General features: G+C 45.2%; 1 protein-coding gene across 1 annotated transcript in view; it reads right to left on the reverse strand.

The window, feature by feature from the left end:
* Positions 1-9949: 9949 nt before the first annotated feature.
* The window catches only part of LOC124037189 (gamma-aminobutyric acid receptor subunit pi-like), a 78418-nt gene continuing 73552 nt past the window's right edge, over positions 9950-14815 (reverse strand). The window contains exons 7-10 of the mRNA XM_046351860.1: positions 12510-12647; positions 11746-11898; positions 11165-11355; positions 9950-10811 (exon numbers count right to left, since the gene is read on the reverse strand). Of these exons, the coding sequence (XP_046207816.1) occupies positions 10452-10811; positions 11165-11355; positions 11746-11898; positions 12510-12647 (842 nt within the window). The 3' untranslated portion in view covers positions 9950-10451. The remainder of the gene's footprint in view (positions 10812-11164; positions 11356-11745; positions 11899-12509; positions 12648-14815) is intronic.

Here is a 14815-nt window from a genome sequence, read left to right on the forward strand (position 1 = left end):
CCAAGTGACTTGGTGTATAGCGAGAATAGGAGAGGGCCAAGAACAGAGCCCTGGGGGACACCAGTGGTGAGAGCGCGTGGTGAGGAGACAGATTCTCGCCACGCCACCTGGTAGGAGCGACCTGTCAGGTAGGACGCAATCCAAGCGTGGGCCGCGCCGGAGATGCCCAACTCGGAGAGGGTGGAGAGGAGGATCTGATGGTTCACAGTATCGAAGGCAGCCGATAGATCTAGAAGGATGAGAGCAGAGGAGAGAGAGTTAGCTTTAGCAGTGCGGAGCGCCTCCGTGATACAGAGGAGAGCAGTCTCAGTTGAATGACTAGTCTTGAAACCTGACTGATTTGGATCAAGAAGGTCATTCAGAGAGAGATAGCGGGAGAGCTGGCCAAGGACAGCACGTTCAAGAGTTTTGGAGAGAAAAGAAAGAAGGGATACTGGTCTGTAATTGTTGACATCGGAGGGATCGAGTGTAGGTTTTTTCAGAAGGGGTGCAACTCTCGCTCTCTTGAAGACGGAAGGGACGTAGCCGACGGTCAGGGATGAGTTGATGAGCGAGGTGAGGTAAGGGAGAAGGTCTCCGGAAATGGTCTGGAGAAGAGAGGAGGGGATAGGGTCAAGCGGGCAGGTTGTTGGGCGGCCGGCCGTCACAAGACGCGAGATTTCATCTGGAGAGAGAGGGGAGAAAGAGGTCAGAGCACAGGGTAGGGCAGTGTGAGCAGAACCAGCAGTGTCGTTTGACTTAGCAAACGAGGATCGGATGTCGTCGACCTTCTTTTCAAAATGGTTGACGAAGTCATCTGCAGAGAGGGGGAGGAGGGGGGAGGGGGCGGAGGATTCAGGAGGGAGGAGAAGGTGGCAAAGAGCTTCCTAGGGTTAGAGGCAGCAGCTTGGAATTTAGCGTGGTAGAAAGTGGCTTTAGCAGCAGAGACAGAGGAGGAAAATGTAGAGAGGAGGGAGTGAAAGGATGCCAGGTCCGCAGGGAGGCGAGTTTTCCTCCATTTCCGCTCGGCTGCCCGGAGCCCTGTTCTGTGAGCTCGCAATGAGTCATCGAGCCACGGAGCGGGAGGGGAGGACCGAGCCGGCCTGGAGGATAGGGGACATAGAGAGTCAAGGGATGCAGAGAGGGAGGAGAGGAGGGTTGAGGAGGCAGAATCAGGAGATAGGTGGGAGAAGGTTTGAGCGGAGGGAAGAGATGATAGGATGGAAGAGGAGAGAGTAGCGGGGGAGAGAGAGCGAAGGTTGGGACGGCGCGATACCATCCGAGTAGGGGCAGTGTGGGAGGTGTTGGATGAGAGCGAGAGGGAAAAGGATACAAGGCAGTGGTCGGAGACTTGGAGGGGAGTTGCAATGAGGTTAGTGGAAGAACAGCATCTAGTAAAGATGAGGTCGAGCGTATTGCCTGCCTTGTGAGTAGGGGGAAGGTGAGAGGGTGAGGTCAAAAGAGGAGAGGAGTGGAAAGAAGGAGGCAGAGAGGAAAGAGTCAAAGGTAGACGTGGGGAGGTTAAAGTCGCCCAGAACTGTGAGAGGTGAGCCGTCCTCAGGAAAGGAGCTTATCAAGGCATCAAGCTCATTGATGAACTCTCCGAGGGAACCTGGAGGGCGATAAATGATAAGGATGTTAAGCTTGAAAGGGCTAGTAACTGTGACAGCATGGAATTCAAAGGAGGCGATAGACAGATGGGTAAGGGGAGAAAGAGAGAATGACCACTTGGGAGAGATGAGGATCCCGGTGCCACCACCCCGCTGACCAGACGCTCTCGGGGTGTGCGAGAACACGTGGGCGGACGAAGAGAGAGCAGTAGGAGTAGCAGTGTTGTCTGTGGTGATCCATGTTTTCGTCAGGGCCAAGAAGTCGAGGGACTGGAGGGAGGCATGGGCTGAGATGAACTCTGCCTTGTTGACCGCAGATTGGCAGTTCCAGAGGCTACCGGAGACCTGGAACTCCACGTGGGTCGTGCGCGCTGGGACCACCAGAGTAGGGTGGCCGCGGCCACGCGGTGAGGAGCGTTTGTATGGTCTGTGCAGAGAGGAGAGAACAGGGATAAACCGACACATAGTTGACAGGCTACAGAAGAGGCTACGCTAATGCAAAGGAGATTGAATGACAAGTGGACTACACGTCTCGAATGTTCAGAAAGTTAAGCTACGTAGCAAGAATCTTATTGACTAAAATGATTAAAATGATACAGTACTGCTGAAGTAGGCTAGCTGGCAGTGGCTGCGTTGTTGACACTACACTAATCAAGTCGTTCCGTTGAGTGTAATAGTTTCTGCAGTGTTGCTATTCGGGGGCTAGCAGGCTAGCTAGCAGTGTTGTTTACGTTACGTTGCGTTAAAAGAACGACAATAGATGGCTAGCGAACCTAGAAAATCGCTCTAGACTACACAATTATCTTTGATACAAAGACGGCTATGTAGCTAGCTAAGTAGCTAGCTACGATCAAACAAATCAAACCGTTGTACTGTAATGAAAATGAAGTGAAAATGTGATACAACCTGTGAATGCGACCGGGTAGTTGAGTTCTATACAGAAGACGTTGCTAGCGTTGGCTAGCTGTTGGCTAGCTAGCAGAGTCACCTACGTTAAGGACGACAAATAGCTGGCTAGTTAACCTCGGTAAATTAAGATAATCACTCTAAGACTACACACTCTAAACCTAAACAACACAATTATCTTGGATACGATGATACGATGATACGAAGACAGCAAAGACAGCTATGTAGCTAGCTAACACTAAACTAATCAAGTCGTTCAGTTGAGTGTAACAGTTTCTCCAGTGCAGCTAATCAGTGGACGTTAGCTAGCTGGCTAGTGAAGACTACGTTAGGACGGCGAAATACGATAATTACGCAATTATCTTTGATACAAAGACGGCTATGTAGCTAGCTGAGAAGAAATTGCTAAGATAAGACAAATCAAACCGTTGTGATATAATGAAATATAATGAAAAAGTTATACTACCCGTTGGAGCGACGTGCAGATGCGACCACTCGCTCCAACCGGAACCGGTTGGAGTAAGTTCAATATACGTAACACCTAAGTTTGGTCCCCAGTGATGGTATAATTGAGGGCAGTTGTCTATGATATTTTTTTTTAGATAGCCTCCTTTTGTATTGCATGACTATTAATACACATCTTCCATAGTCTAGCAAACAACCTAATGAAAATCGTAAAACAAGCAAAGAAACAAAGAAAAATACATTTTACGTTACTAATCGTGCAAAACAAAGCAGAAAGCATACAATTAATATTTTTTTTTCAATTAATATTTGTTTAATTCTAATGCACTGAAGCAAGTGTCACGCCTCGACCCTAGAGATCCTTTTTATGTCTCTATTTTGGTTTGGTCAGGGTGTGAGTTGGGGTGGGCATTCTATGTTTTTCGTGTTCTATGTTTTCTATTTCTGTGTGTTTGGCCGGGTGTGGTTCTCAATCAGAGGCAGCTGTCTATTATTGTCTCTGATTGAGAACCATACTTAGGTAGCCTTTTCCCACCTGTGTTTTGTGGGTAGTTATTTTCTGTGTTGTGTGTTTCTGCACCAGACAGAACTGTTTTGTTTGTGCTGCGTTGCTATTTTTTGTTCTAGTGTTCAGTTTTATTAAAAATCATGAACACGTATGACGCTGCACCTTGGTCCTCTTCTTCAAACAGCTGTTACAGCAAGACCATGTTTAGCAGAGCAAATGTATTGGAATGCATTTCAGAAAAAGAGACAAGAAAAAATATGAAAACCCCTTTGGTGAAAATGAGACTAAAACAAAAGGTTTTGTAAGTTAATGTTGCATTATGGGGAATTATAGCAAATATTGGTTGTTATCAATACAACATCACAATAAGGTGCGATGCTTTTGATTTGCTGGGGGGCAAGGACACTCCCAGCTTCACTAAAACCATTGACAACTGTGTGTCGTTTTCAAGGGGTCGTTAAATAAATGTTAACTATCAGTAGCGGTGTGGAGGTAAAATCACCTGGGACGCCAAGCCAGGAAAAAAACATACTACAACCTATGTGTTGTGATAATTGCATTATTTGCTCTATAACCTGTTAGTTTATGTGCCTTGACACTGTGATAAATAAACCTAAGCCCGAGACAATAAGAAGACAAAGTGGCAGAATAAATTCAATCACACCTTTGTTTCATCACATAACTGGAAAGCAACATCTGTCCGGTGAAGTCCACAAAACATATGGCATGTAACAAACAGTTACACGACCTACAGCAGTGGTCACCAACCTTTTCTGAGTCAAGATCACTTTCTGAGTCAAAATGCAAGCCGAGATCTACCACTCAGATTTTCTTTTAACATGACGTAAGCCTATGAAACATTAACCTATTATAAACAGTACTGTAACAATGAGGTTTGTGCAGTAGGCTATAGGCCCAATACATTATCACTGCATATTGACTTTGCTTGAATTGCTCTGCCAATGCATTGTTGTTCAGACCATTTGTTTTTATTATATCAAAAATGTTGACGTAGGACTGATCACACCGATAATATATCAGTTGTTGTATTACTTGCGAGGCACAGCTTTGTGAGCATATATTGAAATAATTCGCTTTTTATTTTTACTGGGCTGATGGAGTCTGCATTTGATGGTCAGTCTCAGCGGAAGGAGAGAGCAGCAGACTGAGGGTCCACCTCTCAAAGTCCCCCCCCCCCCTTCCTTTCCTCCACTGACACGGACCAAAAAGGGACACTGTCTTCCAGCTGATGGCGAAACTCGAGTCGCACTGCATTATAGTAGTCAGTTAGCCACTGCTAGCGGTCATCAATGTTAACTTGGACATCAGCCAGCCTCAGCCAGGGCAATTCCTGCCAGTCTGCACAGCGCGATATCAACCCAGAACATATCGGACTGCTTTTTCTCTACCACATCTCTGGATTCCTACCGCAAGCTCTGAACCTTTACACCGGATCATCGCAGCTAGTTAGCTGCTATCCGAGTAGCTACGCCTGGCTAACGTCTCTGTCCCGAAGCAAACATCAGTTAGCCTGGAGCTAGCCTGGAGCTAGGCCCATTTCCCGGCTAACCGAAGAGGTTCATCAGCCAATTCTTGGGCGACAATAACTTGTTTGCCAATTGGCCTGGAATCTTTACTGTCGACACGGAGCCCCACTGATCCATCACGACTGGTCTGCCAACATAAGCGTCCGAGGTGGTTTCAACAGGCTCTTCCGTTGCGATGTCCCCGAAGACCCATCTGCTAGCCTTGCCCGCTAGCTGTCTGAATTGCCGTGTCTCCAGCTCACCTAGCGTAGTAGCACTACTGAATTGGCTCCCTGACTCATCTATTGCTACTCACTGGACCCTATGATCGCTCGGCTACACATAACTGTCCCTAATGTCAATATGCCTTGTCTATTGCTGTTTTGCCTCCAACCCTGCCCAATATGCCCAACTCCCACAAATGCGGTGACCTCACCAGGCTTAGCTGGGTCATCTAGAGACAAAATCTCTCTCATCGTCACTCAATGTCTAGGTTTACCTCCACTGTACTCACATCCTACATCCACTTGTCTGTACATCATTCCTTGAATCTATTCTTCCGCTCCCAGAAATCTGCTCCTTTTACTCTCTGTTCTGAACGCACTAGACGACCAGTTCTTATAGCCTTTAGCCGTACCCTTATCCTACTCCTCCTCTTTTTCTCTGGTGATGTAGAGGTTAACCCAGGCCCTGCAGTCCCCTGCACCACTCCCATTCCCCAGTCACTCTCATTTGTTGACTTCTGTAACCGTAAATTCTTTGGTTTCATGCATGTTAACATTAGAAGCCTCCTCCCTAAGTTTGTTTTATTCACTGCTATAGAACACTTCGCCAACCCGGATGTCCTAGCCGTGTCTGAATCCTGGTTTAGGAAGGCCACCAAAAATCCTGACATTTCCATCCCTAACTATAACATTGTCCGACAGGATAGAAATGCCAAAAGGGGGCGGAGTTGCAATCTACTGTAGAGAACCTGCAGAGTTCTGTCATACTATCCAGGTCTGTGTCCAAGCAATTCAAGCTTCTACTTTGAAACATTTCCAGAATGTTTAAGTCTCTCACCATTGCCGCTTGTCATAGACCCCCTTCAGCCCCCAGCTGTGCCTTGGACACCATATGTGAATTGATCAAATCAAATCAAATGTATTTATATAGCCCTTCTTACATCAGCTGATATCTCAAAGGGCTGTACAGAAACCCAGCCTAAAACCCCAAACAGCAAGCAATGCAGGTGTAGAGGCATGGTGGCTAGGAAAAACTCATATCAAATTTATCAAAATATTGTTTGATTTGCTTGCCGTCTACAGTATAGTGGTGGTGTAACGTCTGCTTCCAACTCACACTCTCAAACATGAACGCAGCTCACTTTACAGACCACTTTCCAGCACTCACCCTCAAACACATAGTTCCCCTGAACGCAGCTCACTCTCCAGATCCCAATCACCTGAATTCTGATCACCTGTTCACACACCTGTATGTCATTATCACACACAGTTTTTTGCACCCCATCATCGTGAGGTATTGTTTGTTTTGTGACACACTTCTATTCAGAGCTCAGTTTTTCCTGTAAATAATCCTCCTGTGTGTGATAGTTTTGGCCTGCCTCACTAAAGACGCCTTTTGCCTATTCCCTGCCTGTACTTTAGCCTATCGGATTTCCTGTTATCAACCTATTGCCTGATCTCCCGGATGACGTTTACTAGCCTTTTCCCTGCCTGTACTTTTTTTGGACCCCCTGTGTATGACATTCTGCCTGCCCCTGGACCCAGCTACCTGCCTCCTCCTGTGGTCCTTTACAAATAAACACCTGCTGCGCCCTGTGCTTGAAACCAGCTCTCTGTCTCCCATCGTGTTCATTACAGGTGGTGACTGCAGTTTGACTGACAATTTTATCAGGAAGAGAATTTGCCGATGTCAAGCTCTTTCCAAAAGCCTTATTTCTGACAAAGCAAGCTAATAATACATTGTTTGCTTAGCTAGCTAGCTACATGCCTAATGGATAAGCTACCCTCAGGTCTCTGAAATCACATGATCAATTCATGTTTACTGATCATGAAAAACATGCAGTTACAACAATGCTCTTGTTGTTGTGAATTGTTAGATACTACTGCACTGTTGGTGCTAGGAACACAAGCATTTCACTACACCCGCAATAATATCTGCTAAATATGTGTATGTGACCAATAAAATGTGATTGTATTTTATTTGAAGAGATGATATTAAAACCAAATATTTATAACATTGATTTAATAATACCTTGAAAACAGCACATAGATGTCAATGGTTTAGCGGAGCTGGGGGTCTCCTTGCCCCCAGCGGCCATATTGAAGGCTCTGCACCTTATTGTGACGTTTTATTGATTACGACCTATAGACTTCCATTATGTACATTAATTAAGAGAATGCATTAGTATTCCATAGTCATGAACAAGTCATATGTTATTTTATGCTATGGACAACCTTCTTGTCAATGGCTTTACGGATAAGGGTGAAAGCACTGTAACAGAAAAATGCATTTAATATTTAAGATATTCAAGGAAGTAATAAACAAACATGCATTGAGTGTGAGACTGTTTCTATCCGCACAGGGCTATGAAATGTTGCAGTTTTCCTTTTGCATGCTGATATAGCATGCTATTACTTTCATTTGAAAGATTTTTTTACACCTCAATGGGAACTTATAATTCAACATTTCAAAATGTACTGTGTTAGTAGTTATACGGAACGGAACAAAGTCTAAAGGGAACCATGGAAAGATTACAACGCAAATTGAAATCTTTGGTCCTTTGTTATTACTGATATGTGAAAATATGTTTGGGAATATATGACATTCGTCATCATACACAAAACTCACACAGCAGAGGACAAGGAGGGATGTCAGTTCAACCCTTATCTAGATGATGAACAGGCGATGGATGATGACATCCTGTTACAGTAGCGGTTTCACCTCTGTTCAAAATGTCAGTGTCCTAAAACATCGACTACAAGGTACTAGCTTCACCATTAAGATGGTGTGTATCACAAAGCTCACAAAATACTATCTACCAGCTCCAATGGAAAAAAATACTGCATATATCACTGTTACTCCACTAGGTGCTGTATATTCCTACCATTCTATTGCATTGTTCCTGTCCAGTTAAGGTGCTGGCAGTTGTTGCCCTATGATGACAAATTATACAAAACAGTTTATGGTTCATTGAGAGTCCATTTCCATAATGTGGTGGAGGGAGCCAAGGCCACTGGATTTTGGATTTCTTATAGAAATAAAATGAGAGAGGGAACGAGAGAGACAGAGAGAGAGAGAGGCATATACAGTATATATATATATATATATATATATATATATATATCTGTCTCTCTCATTCCCTCTCTCAATATACACTGCTCAAAAATATAAAGGGAACACTTAAACAACAGAATGTAACTCCAAGTCAATCACACTTCTGTGAAATCAAACTGTCCACTAAGGAAGCAACACTGATTGATAATACATTTCACATGCTGTTGTGCAAATGGAATAGACAACAGGTGGAAATTATAGGCAATTAGCAAGACACCCCCAATAAAGGAGTGGTTCTGCAGGTGGTGACCACAGACAACTTCTCAGTTCCTATGCTTCCTGGCTGATGTTTTGGTCACTTTTGAATGCTGGCGGTGCTTTCACTCTAGTGGTAGCATGAGACGGAGTCTACAACCCACACAAGTGGCTCAGGTAGTGCAGCTCATCCAGGATGGAACATCAATGCGAGCTGTGGCAAGAAGGTTTGCTGTGTCTGTCTGCGTAGTATCCAGAGCATGGAGGCGCTACCAGGAGACATGCCAGTACATCAGGAGACATGGAGGAGGCCGTAGGAGGGCAACAACCCAGCAGCAGGATCGCAACCTCCGCCTTTGTGCAAAGAAGAGCAGGAGGAACAGTGCCAGAGCCCTGCAAAATGACCTCCAGCAGGCCACAAATGTGCATGTGTCTGCTCAAACGGTCAGAAACAGACTCCATGAGGGTGGCATGAGGGCCCGACGTCCACACGTGGGGTTTGTGCTTACAGCCCAACACCGTGCAGGACGTTTGGCATTTGCCAGAGAACACCAAGATTGGCAAATTCGCCACTGGTGCCCTGTGCTCTTCACAGATGAAAACAGGTTCAGTCTGGAGACTCTGTGGAGAACGTTATGCTGCCTGCAACATCCTCCAGCATGACCGGTTTGGCGGTGGGTCAGCCATGGTGTGAGGTGGCATTTCTTTGGGGGGCCGCACAGCCCTCCATCTGCTCGCCAGAGGTAGCCTGACTGCCATTAGCTACCGAGATGAGATCCTCAGACCCCTTGTGAGACCATATGCTGGTGCGGTTGGCCCTGGGTTCCTCCTAATGCAAGACAATGCTAGACCTCATGTGGCTGGACTGTGTCAGCAGTTCCTGCAAGAGGAAGGCATTGATGCTTTGGACTGGCCTGCCCGTTCCCAGACCTGAATCCAATTGAGCACATCTGGGACATCATGTCTCGCTCCATCCACCAACGCACCACAGACTGTCCAGGAGTTGGCGGATGCTTTAGTCCAGGACTGGGAGGAGATCCTTCAGGAGACCATCCGCCACCTCATCAGGAGCATGCCCAGGCGTTGTAGAGAGGTCATACAGGCACGTGGAGGCCACACACACTACTGAGCCTCATTCTGACTTGTTTTAAGGACATTACATCAAAGTTGGATCAGCCTGTAGTGTCGTTTTCCACTTTAATTTTGAGTATGACTCCAAATCCAGACCTCCATGGGTTGATAAATTTGATTTCCATTGATACATTTTGTGTGATTTTGTTGTCAGCACATTCAACTATGAAAGGAAAAAAGTATTTAATAAGAATATTTAATTCATTCAGATCTAGGATGTTATTTTAGTGTTCCCTTTATTTTTTTGAGCAGTATATATATATATATATATATATATATATATATATATATATATATATATAAACACCTCTCTCTCTGTCTGTGTGTCTCTCTCATTCCCTCTCTCAATATATATACTGTATATATTGCCATTCGGTGCTTAAGTGTGGACCCAGCCTAACCCAGAGGTACTCTGGATGCTTCCCTTCACAGCTCATTCATAAATATTACACAGCGCATCCAGCCACTTACTCCTCTGCTCCACACCAGCCATAGGTCATCTGTCAGCAGGCCATCATGGACAGAACTTACTGGAAGTTCATCAATTAGGGGAGCAGTAATGAGCTGAATCAGGTATAATAAACATGGACATGTAATTCTCCTCGGGATGTTGTACTGTAGATGGTGGTCTACTGTACACTACGCCTCACTCATGACCGTAAATGTAAACATGTGTATTGTTTGAGAATAAACACATACAGTATGAACGAATCCCACTTACAAACAGAAACACACAGATTCAGACACCCACACACACACACATGCACATACCGAAACACACACTCCTGTGTGTTACAAGTACAGGTAGTATGTCCAGTAGAGGAGGTTGATGAATACAAAGGAGAGGGGGAAGGTCATCCTGGAGTAGTTGTCTATTAAGTGGGGATTCTCCACATGGCAACAGTTTGCAGCTTTGCGCAGGAACTTGCGGAGGAGGACCAGGACAGTGAGGCAGCGATTGGGGGGCTCCTCAGGAGACTCAGGCTTGGGCTCGCTGCCAGTGGGGCTGGATGGGCCCAGTTCCAGCTCTGCCATGGGCGCTGAGACTGCAGCAGCTTTCTCCTTACGCCTCTTGGCCCTATTGTTTTCAGCGGCGATGGTAGTGACCATTCCGTTCATCTCCTCGTCAAAGCCTCCCATCTGATGACCGTACTGGAGGGGAGGGGGAGAGAGAGAGGGGCACAGTGAGATGTGTGAAGATATATATTAAAACACCAAACAACCGATGCTATTGACTGAAATGAAAAAAAAGGACGAGATACTTACATTAATAGTGTGTGCGACATCGCAGAAGACAAGAAATGACAAAGTTGATGACGATTCTGATAATGATGAGGATGACGACAATGATGATGATGATAATAACGATGCTGATGATGACGATCAAGATCATACAAAACGACGGCAATGACGATGCTAATGATGATTACAGCGACAATAACAATGATGACGAACGTGACAATGATAACCGCACTACTGTTGATAACAAACGCCGAAGGCCTCACCATGACAATGTTGGCGTCGGGGTGGTTGAGGGTGCAGAAGTGGGCCACAGCGTACTCGATCAGGGCTCCGAAGATGAAGCTGAAGCAGATGCCCAGGTACACATCGATGGCCTTGATGAAACAGTTGGCGTTGGGCAGGGACGTCCTGGCACCCATCATCAACGTGGTCATGGTCAGAACCGTGGTCACTCCTGTCACAAACCACGGCACAATGGGTGGATGAGTCGTTCAATATTTGAAAGCGTCAAGATCACCAGTTTTCCTTTCAATTCACAAACAACAACAAAACTATAGAGTTTAATAATGAACTACCAATAGGATTCAGCTTGAGTTGAGTTGCCTGGCCTTAATACACCAGGCGAGATGTGTACTCTATACTACAGTAATATAAAGGTAGGCTACCAGGAGGATGATATACTTGTGGAACATCCTGCTTTCTCTAACTGCCAGCATTCTACACGTTTTCAGACAGCCAAATAGCTCCCGATCAGCAGGTTTGCATGGAGGAGAGTGTGATAGGGTGGGAAAGGCATGGATCTGATTGGTGGGTGTGCTTCCTGGTTTAAGGAACTGTGGTTTACCGATGCAGACCCTTGCGGGGACGGAAGACTGGCTGATCCAGAAGGACACCCAGGACAGGACCACTAGCAGGCTAGAGGGAACATACGTCTCCAGGATGAAGTACAGGATGCTTCTCTTCAGCTCAAAGTGGAAGATCAGCTTGGGGTAGTGGCCTGTGTGTGTGTGTGTGAGAGAGAGAGAGAGAGAGAGAGAGAGAGAGAGAGAGAGAGAGAGATTAGAATGAGTGTGCTAATAGAACCCAAGGGTTCCTTTATTATCAATTTAAAGGGATAGTTCACCCAATTTACAAAATGACTTATTGGTTTTCTTACCCTGTATGAAGTCTATGGACAAGGTAGGTACAGATATTAGCATTTTTGTTGCGCATCATGTTCAAATCATCTATAAGTTAAGTGACTTTGTTTCAACTTCACAATACATTTCTGATACTTTCGGATGATTTGGATGATGCGGTGAAAAATTGTAATATCGGTACCATGACTTGAACGGGATTTGTGCCACAAATGCTAAAACGTTTGCAAATGGAAACACTGTCAGGGAAATGAAACCAAAGCATGGATTACAGTCATACCTTGCCCATAGACTGCTTACAGGGTGAGGACACTAAACGTGTCATTTTATAAAGTGGGTGAACCTTCCCGTTAAACGATGAACATGGCTAACAACTGTCACAAGAGACCAAATCTAAACAGTTGCCCAAAATAGTTGTGAAAGGATAACGAAAGGATAATGTTAGAGGTACAGTAGGAGTTGAAAGTCGAACCTGTTTCATAGATGGCCTCAGACGCAGAGGTGTAGTGGTCCTCTACTGTGTACTGGGCCAGACGCAGCGTGTCCAAACCACTGACCGACTCGTTCCCTCTGGTCCAGTAGAACATCACATCGTTGGTGTTGTAGCCCCCTGTAAATATGTATATATATATATTGAGAGAGAGATAGTTAATGGGGGGCTATTAGACTAAGCGACTTCATGTTTTGCAGTAACACTTCATCACACATACCAGTGTACTATTTCTTATACATCTAATAGAAACACAAACGGTCATCCAGCACCAATTTGTAAGTCGCTCTGGATAAGAGCGTCTGCTAAATGACTTAAATGTAAATGTAAATGTATAAAACAATGAATAAAGGTTAGCTGGCTACTGAGCTCTAAGTGGTTGACAGCCACAGGCAAACTTTAAAAAATGTAAACGTTTTATTAAATAATAGTAGCAACAGCCCTCCATTGCTCATTCGTGAAGCACTGTGACATCCGGAAGGAGTGAATAGGAAATGCTAATGCAAATGCAGCCTTACTTCAATAGAGGGAGAGAGAAGAGGGAAAAAGAGAGCAAGAAGGAAACAATGGCAACGACAGCAGTTGATTCATACATATTTCAGGTCTTATATAATGTCAGTACCTTACATAATCCTACAGACCAGTTTACATGGGATTTAGAAGACCTCACAGTGACACTGTATAACAACGTATATTAAACTTATGAGCAAGCTGTTTACTGTATAAAGCCACAAGCTATAAAGCACTGACAGTTTTTCTTCCTGATAATCTGGGTACAGCACAGAAAACTGACCTGAGGTTCAAATAATATTTGAAATAATTTACAGTACTTAAAATGTGCTTGACCGAGCTTGCCTGTTGAAATGGAACCAAAAGAAAAGTCCCAAAAATGCGTAGCCTGCCTACCTGGCACATCTGGTGGGGTTAAGCAAATGCTCAAAGGATTTGAAAGACTTCAAATAGTATTTGAACCCAGGTCTGCTCCGAAACAGTTTTCTAACCTCACATAGATCATGCCTTTGGAGATTCATTATGAGACGTAGTTCAGTAATTGACCTGCAGAGGACGATGTGGCATAAGAAGCCCTACGAGGCGACTGACAGGAGGAGGAGAAATTTCTGTGTCCCAGAAATGATCCTGGGACACAGAAGATCCCCATCTCTTGTTGCTTCATTAGATCAAACACTCATTGATTGGCCTTTTATCAATTAGATTTGCTCAAGTCCTGCATCTTCTCTCTTCAGTCCTCTCTCGCCCTCCTCCTGAAAAAGGTCAAAGTTAACCGTGGAGCGTCGGCGAAGAGAGTGAACATGGAAATGCACTTGCTTGAAAATCCTCCTACACTTGCGCATCATTAGGCAAATGGCGTTTACAGTGGTGGATCCCAAAATACACGTGTAAAGTGCTCAAAACAAATGAAGCTAGTAGTGCAAGACATGTATTGCTAAAACAAAAAGTACCATATTGTTTTCAAACGTGTGCATGTTTTTCTCCCCTTGGCAAAACAAAAGCTGATTGAAAGGGTGTGTGGCAGATTTCAAAACTCTTCCTTGGTAGGATGGCTATCGGGATGGGGAGGACAGTCTTCCGTTTGCCAACTAACGAATTGACACAGTCCTCGACCCCTTTAGCGAGTCGGTGGGGGGAGAGGACTGAGGAGAGAGACAGAGGACGGTCTTTTGCCCAAATGAGAATGATCTCCCATGGCTCTCATGGCTCTTACACTGCCGTCTCACCGTCTCCCCTGACATGTATGAAAATCCAGGAAGGCATACAATGATTGAGGAACGTGTGTTTGACGTAGTATGCAGAGCAGCCTGACGAAAAGCAACAGAGCCTTTGAAGCTGCTGAGGCTCAGGATCTCTTTGTTGTAACTTCTTCAGTGCTGTTATGTTTGCCCCTTTTACCCGACCGAACTCGTTAATTTCATGACTGCCGGGTCAGGGCAATGTGCAAATGAGGGTTTGAAGCATGCGCCGGCGCCGCAGTCCTGTGCAGCCGAGCGTGAACGGTTACATTAGGACATAAGGATCTTGAGGTGCTCTGAAGCCTGAAAAGTGCACTACCCTGCAGCCTGGTGAAGCGAAAGCTTTTGCCTCTTAAAATATCCTACTCACTGGGACAATGAGATGGGGGCATCTTTAAAATGGCTGCATAGAGACTTTTAAAATCTTCAAAGCCGAATCAGTACGGCATCCTCCACTGTGGTGAGTGTGGTCTCATCGTCAAGCAACAATCAAACATGGCTGGGAACATCTTCCCACTCCAGGCCTTTTCTGCTGTCGGT

This window comes from Oncorhynchus gorbuscha, linkage group LG06 (assembly GCF_021184085.1).
Source record: "Oncorhynchus gorbuscha isolate QuinsamMale2020 ecotype Even-year linkage group LG06, OgorEven_v1.0, whole genome shotgun sequence".
In the NCBI taxonomy this organism is placed as follows: Eukaryota; Metazoa; Chordata; class Actinopteri; order Salmoniformes; family Salmonidae; genus Oncorhynchus; species Oncorhynchus gorbuscha.